General features: G+C 41.3%; 1 protein-coding gene across 8 annotated transcripts in view; it reads right to left on the bottom strand.

Annotated features, from left to right (window-relative positions):
• Nucleotides 1–438: 438 nt before the first annotated feature.
• The window catches only part of Rpgrip1l (RPGRIP1 like), a 96330-nt gene continuing 78031 nt past the window's right edge, over nt 439–18737 (bottom strand). For all 8 annotated transcript variants that reach the window (XM_006984040.4, XM_076571709.1, XM_042277316.2 and 5 more), the window contains 4 exons: nt 15758–15941; nt 7039–7123; nt 2947–3080; nt 439–1108 (listed from right to left, as the gene is read on the bottom strand). In XM_006984040.4, the coding sequence (XP_006984102.2) occupies nt 996–1108; nt 2947–3080; nt 7039–7123; nt 15758–15941 (516 nt within the window). In that variant the 3' untranslated portion in view covers nt 439–995. The remainder of the gene's footprint in view (nt 1109–2946; nt 3081–7038; nt 7124–15757; nt 15942–18737) is intronic.

Raw genomic sequence — 18737 nt, 5'->3', positions numbered from 1 at the left:
AAGTTTAAAAAAATGATAAAAAGGGTCTCCTTTCATGTCTAACTAAACATTTTAGAATTTGAGTCATACTTTAATTTTTTCTATGTAATAACTTTAGTTTGTAAAGTATGAGTTTCCTGTCTGTCTATCTCTATCTATCTATCTATCTATCTATCTATCTATCTATCTATCTATCTATCTATCTATCTATCTATCTATCTTTAAGTGAGTACAGTCTTGGGTCCCATCTCTCTCTCTCTCTCTGTCTATCTGTCTGTCTGTCTGTCTGTCTGTTTAAGTGAATACAGTCTTGAGTCCCATCTCAGCATCACAAACACACTGGTACCATAGAACCTGGAATGACAACCATGTTTATGAAAAACAACAAAAACTGGGAGTAATTTACTAAGTTGGTGCCAAGTGTCCTTCTTTATATTTAATTGATAGAAACTGCATGCATCAAAGAAAATGCATACTGAGCTTTAATGTGCATAAAGTGGATATTAGCATTTTAAAGAAGAAGATTAACACATTAATCCAAGTAATTTTCATATATTGCTTCTAATAAAATCTTCACAGTATAAAAGTCTTAATGAGGCTAATCAGTGGCTTTCCATTTAGTGGGATGATTAGGAATAACATAAAAAGTACTTCTTTTTCATCGGTTTCCTAAGATTTAGCTTTTCCTTATGAAAAATAAAAATGGGAACTACTCCCAGTTCTTTGTAAGAAAGCGTTGCAAATGTAAATAGATATTTCATTCTATCATGTTGATATAAATTATTGAGAAGGTAGCCCACTGAGGAGCACTCAAGTCCTAAGGGGTGGCAGTCATGGGGAAGAAGGGACAGAAAAACAAACAAACAAACAAAAAAACTAAACAAAACTTGAACATTCAAGCCTAGGCACTCCCCCTCAGCTCCCATGAATTATAGATTACATACAGCAGAGTGATTACTCAAAATCTCATCCTGGAGCTTTCATGTGGCATGTTCTCAGAAGTAGGCTGCCTTCTTTCAAGCCTCCAAGTCCTCTCTGTATTGCTCGTAGACAGAGCGTAGGGCACGGAGTGCCTTCACGGTCACCTTCAGCTTGCCGATGCTCCCTCCGTCTGCTCGGGCATCAACAACTGAGGAGAAGACAGCAGCAAGGTCAAAGACATGCTAGGCTAGTTCACACAGCTTTGAGATGAACACAGTTGTGTGAGTACTACATGTGTGAAGACACACATTTTACGTGTAATCTTGAAGCTTACCAAGTGAAAGGCTATAGCTATTCACACATGGTCAAAATTTCTTCTAACACACTGTGTGAATAACCAACTTCAGACCTCCAAACCACTGCAAAGGTATTATGCAATCAGCAGTAGAAAAAGCAAACTGTTGGACCCACGAACCTTAATACATCTGTGAATTGGCTCTGAGGGTCTGAGGTTCACTTTTTGAGTGAATGTGGAATTTCCTTAGGAGAGCTATCAGTGATGCCCCAGAGGCAAACTACTTAAGTCCTGAGGCCTCTCTAAATACAGCCTGGTGTATGCCAGGTCAGTCCCTGGACCCTATCAGCGGGGGAGACATTTCCCAGGGATCTAAGGCCAGAATGCTGGAGTTTGTATGTTTGATAGTGCTTATGGGTTTTGAGGTTTCTTCTTATTTCTTTGAACTTGAATGATGGGATGGATCAAGTGTTTCTCCAGCCTCAGCCTCCTGAATAGATGAACTACAACCACTGCTCCTAGTAATGTCTGTGTTACTTCCAAGAACTGTTGTGAGGAAACCTTCAGAGAAAACTTGGTAGGCATGTAGGTGGAGAAGGGGTCCACTGGATGTGCAGTGGTCCACTGTTACCCAGCTTATTCTCCTGAGCTTTCATCTTTCTTGGAGACCACTCACTTGCATATGATACAGAACAAGGTATTAAAATGCTACTAGGAACAGTGCCTGGTCATTGGACTGGCTTCTGAAACATGGACCTAACATCTGGGTGTCAGCAGTGTGTGACCCCGTGGTCTCACAGGAGAAGGTGGGTCACTAGGCAGAGCTGACTGTAAGAGATTGACTTTGGTGATTTCTGTTAGACTCTTGGTCCCAGAGAATTTACTAAGGTTATATGAGTATTTGAATTCTCTCATCTTTTGCTCCGTGTCAAACAAAATGTAACTAGCTGCCACCAAGCTAGACGTGCTTACTTTATGGATGCTTCCAAACATGCTCCCACATATTTATTTGGTTTAATTTGGGCAATCATTTGACTCAATCTGGACTTCTGAGGGCCTGTCATGTGGCTGGGGCAAGTAGCCCCACATTGCTGCCATCCTGGGCCTTAGGAAGTGCTCACAAAGTGATTTGATTGTGGCCTCAACAGGTAAATCAACAAACCCAGCACATCATCCTAGAGAGGGCTGTTAATTTAGCCAGCTCGTAGCAGAAGCAATGAGTTTCTCAACTGATTGTGAGTGGCCAGGGCCTTCCTTGGTTATGGTTTATAAAGTATAATTGTGTGATGTAAGAAAAAGAGAAACGAGGCACAGCTGGGACTGGTACCTAGCAAGGTAAAAATCTAGGATACAGTTTTGTGAGGAACACCCTAACTGCTAGAATCCCAGAGTTAGCAGAGGGGACACACCCTTTGGCTACAGCCCTGAACTAGAGGAGCCTCGAGAAGAGGCTGGCATGGTTTCGAACAACAAGATTAAGGCTATATGTCTTAGCCCCAACACTAAGAAATGTGTTAGTTATTCCTGTGAAGCTCAATTATTTACACATTTCTATTGGCCATAGAAGGCTGGGGAAGGGGAGGGGAGGGTGCAGTGACAGGCTCCCAGCTACAGCCATTGTTAGCTTGAGCTGCACAGCCTTCTGCTGAGGTGTGACAGACCCTCCCAGGGAGCAGAAAGAAGTCTGAATCCAGAGCCTGACCCTTTGGCAGCTGGTGGCTGTGCAGACAGAGCCATGCTTGCATTCATACCATCAATGTCCTGTTGGGTGATGTCTCTCCCTTTCTGGAACACATCAATGAGGTCAACATGAGCAATGCCGATGTCCTCACACTCTAGGTCCTGTTCGTCCTCAGGAGGGTCACTGACCACGGTGAAGCGCACACTAAGAAGGCACACGACAGAGAAGGTCACGGACGGGGACACACACACACACACACACACACACACACACACACACACACACACACACCCCTATGTGTGAAACGGTGATGTTTTCAATTACACCAGTAGAAAGGGAATTCTTTAGGCAGATATCTTTTTTTTTTTTTTTTTTTTTTTGGTTTTTTCGAGACAGGGTTTCTCTGTGTAGCTTTGCGCCTTTCCTGGAGCTCACTTGGTAGCCCAGGCTGGCCTCGAACTCACAAAGATCCGCCTGGCTCTGCCTCCCGAGTGCTGGGATTAAAGGCGTGCGCCACCACGCCCGGCCTAGGCAGATATCTTAACTGAACTATTAGAAGCTCAGAGCTCACCCAGCTTTCCAATGAGCACCAGTCTCCTTTGTAAGCCTGGTAATTATCTCCAGAATCAAAGAAAATGACCAAGCAAAGGGAAGGACCCAATGTTCATGTCATTACACCAAATCTGATATTTTGATACCTCTACTTTTAAGACTAAAAGGATGAAGCTCATAAAGGCCATGGTAGGTTACACAGTCAGCATTTTTGATAGAAACAAATGCTTCTCCTCCCCATCCCCCGTTGTACAACTCTGGGGTTGGTAGCAAGCAATCTACCAACTGTCTGTGTCGTCCTACAAAATGCAGAGGCTGCACCGCCTGGGGAGTGGTCTGAATGCCCACAGAGAAAGGCTAAGCTCTGCCCAACGGCTGTATCAGATATTCGTATTGCTTTAGCAACCTTTTAACATACAACCACAGCATCCAAGTTCTACTTTACTTTTAGACACATAATTGTAGGGCTCTGATGGAACTGATTTGAATTAGTGGCTTGTGCTGAGGCCAAACACACTTGGATTGACCAAATGACAGGAATTTACAGTTAAGTACTCTTTTGATATGTCTTGGCAGCATAGCTTAAACCATGGATGCTTATAAACCTTACCATTTTAAATTCTGTGAAACATATCTATCCCAAATCAGAAACAAAACAAGAAACAGAAAAATCGAAGCCCCTGAGAAATCAGACCTTGAAAAACACAAATGAAATCCTTTCCAAATGCTGATAGGTAAACACGACAATGTCTCTAACCAACTTGCTGAAGACAACATTCAGCATTTCATTCCTTTACAAGCCCTGTTTTTGGCTAGGAAAAGAATTGGAAGAGATTAGAAAATAGAAATCTCTTAAGTCAAAATGAAAGTTAACACCCGTTTACACAGAAATCACAGAACATGGATCCAGACTGTCAAGTGGTCTAAGTATTTTACATGATGTACAGGATATGGGGATTCAGATGGGTGGTTAGGATATTCATCCTTAGTTTACATTCTACTGCCATACATAGATAGCTGTGTGATGCTGGAGAAATCAGGCAAGTCTCCCTGATTTCAGTTTTCTTCTCTGTGCAATGAGGACAATTAGAGCTATGAACAGGGAGAGCTCCTGTGAGGATCAGATGGGACAATACAAGTAACCAGAGCCTAGAACACAGCGGGCTGAGTAAGTGAAGGAAGGCTATTTCAACAGATTGTCAAGTTACCTACTCAATTAAACAAAATGACTGTTAATAGAGCCCAAGGTGGTGCACTGGCTGCTCTTATAGAGGACTTGGGTTTCAGTCCCAGCACCCACATGGCTGCTCACAAATATCTATAACTTCAGTTCCAGGGGACCCAATGCCCTCTTTTGGCCTCTGCAGTCACAGCATACACATGGTGCATATATAGACATGCACGCCAAACACACATGAATAGCAACCACCAAGCTGTCCTAGAATGAATATAGTGTGAAAAGGAGAAATGAAAAAAAAAAAAGAAAACAGAGGCCACTGTTGCACGGTGAGTGACATGACACACCATTCTAAGAGCGCTAGCAGAGAGCATCCTACGGGATGGGACACAGAAAAGAATGGCTCTCGGGGGTAGAGTAACGGGCTACTTTAGGTACTTGACACCCAGTGCATTTCAATCTCAGATTCTGAGCTCAGACCTGCAACATCTTATAAAGGAGGGCTATTACCTCCACTGAGTGTACATGAATTCTGAGACAAAATTAAAAAACCTTCTAAGTTCTATAAAAAGGACTAGGGATGTGGAAATGCAATATTCCTGGCTTTAAATTCCAGAGAGACTAAATGAGAGGTCAAATAAAATTCACAGATCTAGGGAGCAGATCAGCGTTAAAACTCTTGCCTCACATGGACCTTGGCAAGAACTTGGCTTCCATTCTCAGCATTAAAAAACAAATAAACAAAACCAATGAAAGAACTAGAAAGTTAAACTGAAAAGGGAAGAAAGCTCACTAGATGAATTTAAACCTAACATGTCTCCACAAATTCATGCAGCCAAGCATACCGCCTGACCTACTTTTGGCCACTCAGAAGAAATGGGGCCTGGGTGCATGCCTCATAAGGGCTCCTGGCCTGCCTGAGGGCCCAGACGCACATCTGGGGGTGCAAACATCAAGTGCTCTCCAGCTGTGTCTTCCTGCAACTCTAATTCTGGGCCAGCGTCACTAGCCCTCCCATCTATCCCAGAATGCCTCTGCATTATCCTTCCTGCCCGGCATTCCCTCAGCCTGGAACCACATGTCCCAGGCTCTTGTATCTCGACTGAATCCCTTCAAACTTCATAAATCAGGCTAAATGTCACCTTCTCAGATTGGCTTTCATTTTTATCTTCTCTTTTAGCATTTAACTTGTTCAGTCTTCTTCTTTCCTCTTTATTTTTTTAAGGGTCCTCACTATGTAGCTCTGGCTAGCCTGTAACTTGTTATGTAGACTGGACTGGCCTTGAACAGAGATCCACCTGCTTCTGCCTGCCAAGTGCTGGGATTAAAAGTGAGTGCCACCATACCCTGTATTCAATTTTTATTACTAATCATCACAGCATGTAATTAATTTATTCATTTACTTGTCACCACAGTTTATCTTCCTCATTGGTGGATTTTCTCAGTAGAACTTTTGGTCAAGAAAAAGAAACCAAAAGGGAACTTGAATCAAAACTCTACCTAAAATTAATAATGGAAAAAAATTTTTTTGGTATTTTATTTATTTTCATTTTATGTATACAAGTGTTTGCCTGAATGTCTGTCTGTCTGTCTGTCTGTGCTCCATGTGCATACAGTACCATGGAGGCCAGAAGAGGGTGTCAGATCCCCTGGGACTGGAGTAGATGGTTATGAACCACATGGTGGTGCAGGTAACCGAATCCAAACCCTCTGGAAGAACAGCCAGTGCTCTTCACCACCGAGTTAATGATTTTTCAAGTTTTATTTCATGTATCACTGTTTCAAACAATTGTGCACTTCCAAATGCAGATGGGACAGCATGCAAAGGCACTATGAGCAGTCACTATGGTTGTCTACTACGTTTGCCATGCCAAGGAAGAATGGTGACCCCCTGCCGAGGCTGGTAAGTTAGCACCAGTACTGATCAGGGCTTTCACCAGAGAAAGAAATTTCTCACACTAGAGAACCGCCTCGAATATTAACAACAGGAGAGAGCATCCTTAGTGTCCCCGTGGGAAGGGGCAGGCCATCCCTTTCTTCAGCACGGGGAGGTGAGTAGTACCCAGCACTCACTAGGTAAGCATTTCCTTCTGTGGTCCACACTCGGCTCTCCCGAGAAAATGACAGGAACACTGTGTCTGTGAGGGACCGTTAGCCATTTTTGAAGGAACAATGTTGGGGTGTAGGAGTTACTGTGGTTACTGTGGCCTTTTCTCATTTTCTGTGGTGCCTGGAACCAAACTTAGTACCTCACTCATGCTAAGCAAGCACTCGACCACTGAGCTATGCCCCCCCCTCCCCCCCCCCCCCCCCCGCCCACATACACGTCTTCATTTCCAAACTTCTTTGTTGATAACACAACTGCAAGGAGGAATTGCAACATTCCAGAAAGAAAGGACACAGATTTGCTTTCTGTGAACTTGCTGTAAGTACCTTCTGTGAGGCAGTTCTTGCCTTTGCAGTATGGCTTTTAACATGTCTCTCTCCGCTGCGTTGTTTTCTCTATCCAGGTAGATCACTATAGCAAAAGAAAGAACAGGTCCATACAAGGAAGTCACTCAGACCCACTCCATTGGCATCACCCTGTACCCCATAAACACTGTTTTTAAAGACACACGCCATGCCACCTTGCTGTGTGTCTGAGAAATGAGAATCCAATCTGAATGTGATCTAGTGTCATGCTCCTGGCAGGTTGATGTGCACACTGTTAGAAAGGATACACACAACATCGGAGAGCCTCATCACCATCACTGCCTGCTAATGGCTCTGGCAGACCTGACAGAAAAACTGGGGTCTTTGCGGCTTTGTATTTGAGGGATTAACAGTGTTTTCTTTCCCCTGAGAAGCAAGTGATAATGATCCTGTATGGCAGCATGCTTATCCTTCCTGACAGCCCAGTAATTTAGCCTCCTCTCCTGCCACCACATGCAATAAAAGAAGCATCTAGTGTGCAGGTGAAGAAATTCAAGGCTGACATGGCTATGCATGGTGGAGCAAGGAGAGGGGCTTTTGGCGTCTGAAGACTGTTTTGGTCTTGGCATTCAGGAATGTGGCTGAAACAGATGAAATAACTGTCCAAAGTGCCACCTGGAGGATGGCAGTGTGGACAGGCTGTACACACAGGACCACCTGGAGGGTGGCAGTGTGGACAGGCTGTACACACAGGACCACCTGGAGGATGGCAGTGTGGACAGGCTGTACACACAGGACCACCTGGAGGATGGCAGTGTGGACAGGCTGTACACACAGGACCACCTGGAGGATGGCAGTGTGGACGGGCTGTACACACAGTGCGCACCTGGAGGATGGCAGTGCAGACGAGCTGTACACACAGGACCACCTGGAGGATGGCTGTACACACAGTGCGCACCTGGAGGATGGCAGTGTGGACAGGCTGTACACACAGGACCACCTGGAGGATGGCAGTGTGGACAGGCTGTACACACAGGACCACCTGGAGGATGGCAGTACACACAGTGCGCACCTGGCGCCCTGCTTTTTTAGCAGAAGACTTTCCTCTTCTACATGCCAGTCTGGGCTTAGGGCTCTCGTATGACTGCAAGTGCACCCAGGGACAGTGCTGGGATGACTCTGGAGCTCGTGCTCCCTCAGGTTCCAGTGGGCACACACATTTCACCAACAATGTTTCCAAGGACAGTTTCAGTTCAGCGCCAAATGGTCATGCTATCGACTCCCTGAACAATATTAACCAAAATTCAAAGGTGCCCTGTGGGAGTTAGGCACATGGAGTGGGAGACAGCTGCCTGTAAAGAGGTAACGTCGTGGCTTAGGAGAAGTAGAAATCAATGGAGGAACAGTAGGCAAGTCACCCAGCTCTGGAGAACTAAGGCCTCTGTCCTTACAGTGGGCCCTACCGCGTGGAGTTCATTATAGCTACTGAAATTTGCAGAGACCAACACAAATGATTCTGAGTGTTTTCTAACCACTGCAGAAAGTCATCTTAGTAGATAAATTTTACTAGTACGGTGGGTCAGTACCTTAGTTTTAGAAGCTGTCAGTATATCAAACTTACCAGGATTTTTTTTTTCTAATTCAATATCTGGCTTATCGTGTATTCTTCTACTTCAAAGCTTGTAAGTTATATTGGTTTATAACATTTTAGGGCCAGAATAATGAAAGTAATTTACAAGAAAAATTGAGGTAGGGTGTGCACATGTATGCCCACACTCTCTTTTTCACTCATACTTAGTAAGTTAAAAAAACAAACAAACAACAAAAAAAAAAACCTAAGGCAGAAACAGCGACAAATCCCTATGGCTTTTCAGACTGACATGTATCATGACATGAACTCTGTTACCCTTATCTGCTGGGGATGTCTTTCTGTATGCTGTGAATGTGGTGCTCTGATTGATTGATAAATAAAATGCTGATTGGCCAGTAGCCAGGCAGGAAGTATAGGCAGGACAAAGGGAGAGGAGAATTCTGGGAACTGGAAGGTTAGTCAGGAGATGTTGCCAGCTGCTACCATGAGAAGCATGATGTACGATACCAGTAAGCCACGAGCCATGTGGCAAGGTATAGATTTATAGAATGGGTTAATTTAAGATATAAGAACTAGATAGCAAGAAGCCTGAGCCATTAGGCCAAACAGTTTAAATAATATAAGCGTCTGTGTGTTTATTTGGCTGTGGGCCCAGGCGGGACTGGAGATAACTCCAGCTACACTTACCAATAACAATTTTTTTTTCAAACAACTTCTAAAGTCTTTGATACATATATAAAAATATTTTCTTTATATTAAAGCCTCTGAATTTCCAACTCCATCATTCAAATTCAAATAAAAAGGTCTTTCAATTAAATTTAGATTAGTTTTGATGAATTTCAATTTTTGTGGTAACATACATATAACTTAAAATGTAGCATTTTAACCACTTTATAGCATACGTTCATTGACATTGAATGCAGACACGGCAAACACTGTCACTACTTTTCCTTTCTAGAATCCTTCCCTCATCTCCAGCTGAAAATCTACCTACTAATCAGTGACTTTTCATTCCCTTTCTGTCTCGATCTACCTCCTCTAAGTGGAATCACATATATGTCTTTTATCTCTGGCTTATTCTCTTAGCAGTAATGTTTCCAAGGCTCATCTCTGCTGCAGCATGTATCATATGTAATGCTGAATTATATTCTACTCTATGCATACAAGACATTTTGTTTTCCCAATTATCCTGTGATAGACTTGTGGGTTGTTTCTCCCTCTAGCTGTCAGGAGCAGTGAACACATGGTTCATTATGTTCTTGTGTCTTGATTTTGATTCTTTCTGCTATTTACACAGAGGTAGAACTGCCGAGACACACGGTGGTTCCATGTTTAACCTTCAAAAATAAAACAACTCCCTAACTATGTTTCTGCACCACCCCATTGTGCATTTACTGAGTGATGTTTTTTGCACTAGGTACCACACTCAACCGGTTCAGAGCAAGGCTGATCTGTGTTTTACAGATGGCGAAGCAGACCGGAGAAGGCCAGAGCCTTGCTGGAGCGCAGCGAGAGCTCTCTAGTGTCTGTGGCTCTGTCACACCCATGCAGCTAAGCTTCTCCTGGCATTTCAACTGGGCATGTTGTTGGTCCAAGGCTGGAATGCGGAGAGGTCTGTAGCTGAGCTGGGCCACCCACCTGCCTTCTCATTGTTCCATAAAGGAATACGGATTAGATCCATCAAGTTGACTTAAATATTTTGGTTGACTCTTAAAAATTCATTTTTGAAAATAAAATTATAGTTCCTAACCAATAAATTTAGTTTTACAAAAGAATACCAACTTGGAATTGTGCCTATTTGTACAAACATAGCCTAGATTGGGCTTCTGAGTTAGCTTAGTGGTTCTCGGTATTTAACACACGTTCCAGCAACTTGGATGGCTTGGTAAAATGTGGATTACTGTGCTGAACCTCAGAGTTTCATTTCTGATTCACGGCATCTGCGGCATAGCCCAAGAATTTGCCATTCGAACATCTTTCTTTTTGCTGCTATCGATGCTGGTCAGGGTACCATACACCAAGAACCATCTCAGACCAACATTCCTTCATCCAATTTTTAAATGGGATCAAGAAGTACTAAATACTCTGTGTTGAATGCTGTGGGAAAGAAGGATACTTTGGCCACCTATGATTATGGCACATGGGCCTATGATGCTGTGAACACCAAGATTCATGTGGGATTCTGAAATAATAGGTGGACATTTAAAAAATAAATTTAAATTTTAAATACGCTCTTTAAAATATAATTATGGTAGATACTAAAAGTAATTGACTCTCTCAAACAGTTATAGTGTTTAACTCACATTTCTATGAGAAGTCACATTTGTCTAGCACTTGCTAAGTTTTGATATAAACTTCACAAAAGCACATACTTAAAAAATATGATAGTTCATGATGGAGAGAGAAGTCATGGGGATGGGGAGAGGCCAGGTGCTGGGGAGGTTCCCAAGAATCCACAAGGATGGCCCCAGCTTAGACTACCAGCAGTAGTGGAAAGGGTGCCTGAACTGGCTTACCCTAGTAATCAGATCAGTGAGTACCCTAACTGTCATCATAGAGCCTCATCCAGTAACTGATGGAAGCAGATGCGGAGACCCATAAACAAGCATCAGACCGAGCTCCAGGAGTCCAGTCAAAGAGAGAAAAAAGGGATTCTATGAGCAAGGGGCATCAAGATCATGATGGGGAAACCTACAGAGACAACTAAACCAAACTAGTGGGAACTCATGAACTTTAGACCAACAGCTGTGGAGTCTCTATGGGACTGGACTAGGTCCTCTGCATAAGTGAGACAGTTGTGTAGCTTGATCTGCTTAAGGGGCCCCCAGTCAGTAGGATCAGGATCCATCCCTGGTGCATGAGCTGGCTTTCTGGAGCCCACTACCTATGGTGGGACACCTCATACAGCCTTGATGCAAGGGGAGGGGCTTGGACTTGCCTCTCCTGAATGTACCAGGCTCTGTAGACTCCCCATGGGAGACCTTGCCTTGTTGGAGGAAGGAATGGGGTGTGGGTTGGGAGAGGGAGGCGGGAGGGGTGGGTGTAGGGAGGAGAGGGCGATCTGTGATTGGTATATAAAATGAATAAAAAATTCCTTAATAAAAAAACAAAACAAACAAAAACCAAAAGAAATCCTGACCCACCCCAAAAAACAAGTGCAAAAAAATATGATAGTCCAAACTCAAGATAATCTCCAATTGCCACCCAATTTAATAACTTTCAGTAACATAAAGGATAAAATTCTGTTAGTTGTGACAACACAAATGGGATTGGGGGACATTAGAGAGCATTATGTCCAGTCCAATAAGCTGTGGTATCTAGAGAAGTTGATCACAGAGAGGTTAAGAACAGAATAATGGATTCCAGAAGCTTGGGGAAAAGATGGGAGGGAAGGAAAGGTTGATCAGTGTGTCCCAGGTCATATTAGATAGGAGAAGGAAGTTCTGGTGTACACTGTACAGAATGACTATTTCAAAGCGCAAAGGATTATGAATATTTTTATCACAAAGGACTAAATATTAGCAAAAGCAGACAGGCTTAGTCTGAGATGAACACGGAGTGCTGTGTATATGTAAGGAAACATCATGTGGTGAGAAGTATAGCTTTATTTTTACTAGGGTTCAGGGTTTGAACTCAGGGCCGGAGTGCTTGTTAGACAAGTACCTTAGCACTGACTATATCTGCACTCCAACATTTATAATTATTGTGTTGATTAAATACAGTAAAAATCCCTCGGTCTGGTAGACTGAAGAAATCTGCACATTCTCCATCAATATCAAATGCAAGAGAGATGGAGAGTGTTTGACTGGAGGAGGCTGTTAACCTTGAACCTTTGATAACTTTTATATTAAACTATTATCACCCCTGTAATCTTTATCTTTGCCAAATTTCTCTTCCTATTAGTAACAAAATCTGATGTTCTACATCCTTTTCATTTTCTGAATTAAACTTTAATTGTTCCAAAAGATAGACTGCTCAATCCTCAGAGACTAGGGGTCCAGATCTGCACAAGTCTCATAAAAACCTCAGCCGATTTCATTAATCTTTCTTCTTTCTACTGTCAATTCCCCAGAAAGCTTTATTCAGCCCAGACAACCTTCTTCAGGCCTACCATTAATCTTTCCCCCCAAAAAACTATTTTCTTTACTCAGCATTCTCAGAGTATATTTCCAAGCCCAATAAAATGCAAATGTTTTATTCTTGCTACTAACGTCTATCAAGTGAATTGAACTTCAGTTTTTTCAGTAATAGTAGCCCTAAGAAAATATTCTTGTATGCACATGGAGCTGACATTAACACCTCTTCATAAAGACTGAATTTGATTATGAATAATCCTGGGGATTGCTAGTTTATTCCAGTCATCTTATGTACCTAATTTAGGCCTTGGCATTCAAGTTCCTTTTGTGTGATTCAGATCATAAAGAAGAGTCAAATCAGAGCTGGGTTCAGTGAACCTCTCTGTAGGTAGAGTGTTCACACAAGAGAGTATGTCTTAATTGTGCCCTAAATCTTCCATTGGATTTCAAAAGCTGATTTGGAAATAAAATGATTTTCATTATCTTTCAATGAAATTTGGAAGATGTAAGGCTGTATTATATCAACTTTCTCTAAGTAACAAGTGAATAGTAAATAGTACAATAATTAGTTACATTACAATATTTATTAACCAATGATTCAAGGAAGTCTCTGCAACAGTGATACAGGTATAATGATTAAAGAATGAATATTCCTATTCTCCTACCTAAATGAAAAAAAAAAGATGCTAACAAGGTTACTATTTCTCAAATTTTCTGATGACCCGGGACTGCAGTTTTTCATATGAAACAACATCAGTTTTAAAAGCTGAGTGTATTTCTTTCCCTATTCACAAAGATGCTCACAAACAGTCAATTAGTAAAAACTCAATAGACAAGAACAGAAACTTAAGTATAATAAATATTGCTACTGAATTCATTTTTATTCTAAAAGAGAGCCCCTCCCCCAATCAAATGGCTAATTCCTTAGAAACATAAGCAACTCTAAATCACCAATCAGATAGTAGAGGCCTTGCAATAAAGGGGAGAAATAAAGTGACCTGGCAGCAAGATCCCAACCAGACCTCTACAACTCATGTGCACAAAACCTAGGAGGCATCAGCATGTATCATAGGTTTGATCTGAAGAAGGATTGGGTATGCTTTCTAGGCAAATGGAAACATCTGCTCTGCTACCTGGCCACATTTCTCAGTGTACAGGCAACTTCTCAAGAAGAATCTGTTGCCAGTCTAGCTGAACACTGTGCTGGTGACCTTTATAGAACAATAAAAGTCAAAGTCTATCTCTTTCCTTGGGGTATCCTCGTTAAAATTAACTGAACATCTCTTTTTACTACTACTACTATTTTGATATGGTTTATTTTTCTGGTACTGTGCAATTGAATATCCTGAGGAAACTTGAGAAAATACTTTTGGGAATGCTTCTTTGACAGCAAATGAGTGAAAGAGTGCACCCAGAGTCCTGACCACACCACTTACTTCTCAGACAATTTTTCAAGCCATCACTTGTGGAGTTTGAGCTGGAAGGGATCTCAAAAATCACTTTGTCTTTAAATAAGAAATGAAGGAACCAGGGATCAACGTATCTGGACCAAGTTCACACTTAGTGAGAATTGCACATATAGATAAGATTAGAGCAGATCTCTGGGTCCTCAAGATTACTGCCTCAAACTATGAACATATTTCTAAAAAGGTCAGTGTTTTGAGTAGGCATGAACATCTGTAAATCTGCTGCCACAACAGCAAGACTATATGTGTTTCTTACAATGTAGTTTCTAAGACTGGCAAAAAAAAAATCTTAGTAGTTGGTTTGGTGGGTCACGCTTTTAATCCCAGCACTTGTGAAGCAGAGGCAGGTGGATCTATGAGAGTTCAAGGCCAGTCAGTCTGGCCTATATAGCCAGCTCCAGGACAGCTAGGCCTATACAGAGAGAGACTACCTCAAAACATCATCATCATCATCACCATCACCATCACCATCATCATCATCATCATCATCATTGTCATCATGGTTCTTGTGGTGGTTTGATGAGAATGGCCCTCACATGCTCAGGTTTCAATGCTTGGCCCACAGTTGGTGGAACTGTTTGGGAAGGACTAGGAGTATGGCCTTGTTGGAGGGAGTGTGCCATTGGGAGGGAGCCTGAGGTTTCAAAGGCCCATGGCAGTCCAGCTGGCTCCTTGTCTGCCTCATGTTTGCTGTCTCAGTATGTATCTCTTCGCCATGCCCATGTGCCGCCACTGTCCCTACTCTGATGGTCATGGACTGCCCTCTGAAGCTATAAGCCCCTAACAAACTCTTTCTTCTATAAGTTGCCTTCATCATGGTGTCTCTTCACAGCAACGGAGAAGTAACTAAGACAGTGTCCAACCTGAATGAGATGGCCTGCTTCAATAAAAGCTAGGCAGTCCCATCTTCATGCTTTCACAGACTCCAGAGAACGTTCTAAGTTGTTTTGACTCTTGATGAAGGTAGCTTGATCTGACCTTTGTTTTTCCTCCGATTCTACATTGTTGATCATGTAATATGAAAAACTCCTAAGAAATGATTGATCTGAGCATTCTCAAGGTGCTTATTGGGTCTGTGTTGGTCCAAAAGACTTATATGTTAACTGGTAGGTAGAGCAAGCCCTAGAAGGGAAACCTGCCTGCTGCAATGGTTAAGAGATTATGCATCACTGTATTAGGCAGTGCAGAAACATTGATGGGAAGGCACTGACCAAAAAGGCAGCCCACAATCAGGGCACTATACAATCTGAATGCTGTAGCCAAGAAAAAGCCTAGCACATCACCCCCCACCCCCTGTTAAAATGTCAGGTTTTTAAATTAAAATTCAATGGTAGACTTAGGTGGGTGGCATTTCTTGTAGATACCATAATATAGTAGGTACAGCCAGATACCACTTTCTAATTGTCTGTGTTTTCTCATAGTTTTACAATGGCTTCAAAGTACTTTTCTGAATTGTTATGCTACAGTGTTGGCTTTTATTAATCTAGTCTGACAAGACTTCTCTACATGTGCACATCAGAAAATTAAACTCTATGCATATTACCTTAGCTTACTCTACGAAAGAAAAACCCACATAAAAGTCTATATTACAAATAAATCATACATACCATTGGTATAGTTATAGTAGACCCACTGCCCAGGCTTGGGTTTTGGAAGTGACACTGGTGTCTCTTCAGCGGGAAGGCTGTAGAACCGACACTCAATGAACAGTCGTTGAATAGTGTCATCCCTGGTTATTCGAGAATCATTAAGGCTCAGAGCTATTATCTCAATCCGAATTTCCTCTGATGGCTGTTTAAAGAGTAAAACCAAAAACAACAAAAGCAAAATAATCAAATAAAAAAAATCCTTTATTCTATTCCACTATTAGTTTAAAATAAAACGTTGCAGCCAATGGGTTTCTTTTCTGGAATGCAGTGTACACTACTGTACATTCCACATGATAGATTATTCATGACACACAGAGAGAATGAGATTCTAATGCCCCAGGGTTTGAAGTTAACAGTGTCATGGCAATCGTCTCCTGATTTACATTTGAGGCTATAAATACCCCACTGGTAGTCTATGAGGAGTGAAGATTATGAGGTCTTCATCTCCGATGGCTTTCAGAATGACAAGTATCAGTTGGCCTTGTTTCAAACTAGGTAATGAAGTACATGTTTATCACTGCTTTATTTCATCTGCAGTACCTGGGAACACTCAATTATGTAGTGATCAAAGCCTGTTGAACACTATCGCACTATTATGCTAATATATATAGCTATATCAATCTATAGCAACAGGGGCAGAAGCTACAGCTCATTTTCACATTTCTGCCATAATTTATTTCATTCAGTAACACATTTTCAAACAAAAGAAACAAAATCTTATATCTAAGTTTACATATTATTTCTTGCAATTTATTTTCCATTTCACATTTATTGAATGAAGAATTAAAATGACATTTGTTTGATATTCTCCTAGACTCCACAGACATTAACATGAGATTTGGAAATGTTCTTTAAGGAATGACTTCAATTGACAACTATGACTTCAATATTTGATCACACTACAATATTTCCTCAGTTGAATTTGTTTCTCACAATTTAAAATTTGTTATTTAAAATTTTTTCTTTATTATCAAAGCCACAATACTGTCAATCATATAAATTTAAAGTAATAATTAGAAAAACATGAAAATAACATTTGTTTTGTGACCAGGTTGTAAAAATTCACTGTTAAGTGTATACCAGCATGTAAACCCACCATAGTGACGATGTGGACATTTTACAGGATGTAATTAAGCAAATTAAAGGAAATTTCAATATCCTCTTGAAAGTATGCCTCCACAAAGCACCATTCCATTGCTGTCAAACCCCTCAATATTTGATGAAGTAATTTTACCCCCTTCTTTCAAAAGACATTTTCTTTTATTATGCATTCTAAGACACTTTAACTAAAAACTGAAATCTGAATATTTCAATAAGGTTATTTTATTATTCAGTAGATTCATGGAAATTTTACTAGGATGACAGAGAAAATTCCACACCATTCTGTCTCCACTAATACAGGTACAAGGCTGCAGCTGGCAATATTACTAGGATTAGCATAGTATGATGAAATATTTAAAGGAAAATTTTTTCTAAAACCTAATAAATCAAATGACTGCCAAATGTCATTAAAGTGATGGTCTTTGACTTGAATATGCTTTTCATATTCAAATTTGAAAAGAAAGAGATGAAAGCCTGGAAAGGTTACTCGGTTTCAACTAATAACCTCAAGCCCTCTCTGTTCACGTGCATAAAGAATGAAGTTGGTGCTTTTGTCTAGCCTCAGCTCCGAAAAGCCCTCTGCCTGGCGAAGACTACATGGTAAAAAAAATATCTTAAACGACACTGCTTTTTCCTTAAAATGTACTGTGGTTGCAAGAAGTGCACACATATATTTTATAATGCAGGCATGAGTGCAAACGGGAACGGGAATAGAGGCGGCTGAGAATTACGTAGCAGTAGACCCTTAGAAAATGTTTATGCTTCTGCACAAAAGCAGGTGAGGAAATAGCTGTAAAGAAGAAGCATACACTCATTCCAGCTTGTGGAGACAAGAATTCAAAACTCTTTATGATGCATGATGACACCAATGAATTTTAAAATAGCACAAGACCCTAATATATTTAAGACATTATTTTATATTTTATCAATGCTATATTAACTATATGATTCCCAAGCAGAAACTTGCATGATTTTAAGAGCTAATTTGGGTTGTCAGGACTGTGAGGAATTCTCCAAAGGTAACAACAAAAGGAAAATACACTGAATTATCAAAAAAAAAAAAAAGGCATTTAAACCTATTTGTCTATTTTTCCGTTCTGCTCCTGTTTTGCTTATTTTGGCAGCTTCTCCCATCCAATATCTAATTTTCTGCTCAGTCCTATGAGTGCAAGCCATGGTGACTTTGTTCATTTGATGTTGTTAGAGCTCTAAAAGGGTGAATGGCAAATCATCTATGCTCAGAAAGCAAGCCTGAAGAAGACATTTTCAAGCATTATAATTGTCAGTAATGGTACTAGGCAATTTATTCAAACACTTGATTGAATCTACTACGTTCAAGTCAACAGTTTAACTGGTTCATGTAGGAAGATCTGGAGATGAAGAGGCCGGCAGCCACGTGACTGCATTTTCTCTCTCCTCCCCTGTTCCATCTGTGCTCTGGCGTTTCTCCCTCAGCCAACAGCATCGTCTTTTGACAGCTGTTGTCTACAGCTGGAAGGTCTGAGTCTTCTTGCTGTTGCATCTCTCCCCTCAACTACACCGTATAGATGAGCATTTCTGTTCATGTCCCTTCCTACTGCAGTGCCTGGCTGAACTGTCGAAAGCATCTGATTTTCACAGTGTGCAGCCACTGGCTCCTTTCCTCATTTAGTATTTGAGAAATGTTTTTAGATCCTTTTAATACAATGGAATTTTAGTTATTAAAAAGTAGAAACTTGACAGAGTGAGGGAGAAACTGGACAGGACTGATATAACAGATAATTTGCTGGCAACAGGAAATGGACTGTAAGAAAGTTCAGCGGACAGCGGGGACCACTATTGTGCACACCCAGGAGGT

This window comes from Peromyscus maniculatus, chromosome 5 (assembly GCF_049852395.1).
Source record: "Peromyscus maniculatus bairdii isolate BWxNUB_F1_BW_parent chromosome 5, HU_Pman_BW_mat_3.1, whole genome shotgun sequence".
Taxonomy (NCBI): Eukaryota; Metazoa; Chordata; class Mammalia; order Rodentia; family Cricetidae; genus Peromyscus; species Peromyscus maniculatus.
This window is presented reverse-complemented; position numbering and strand designations above follow the sequence as displayed.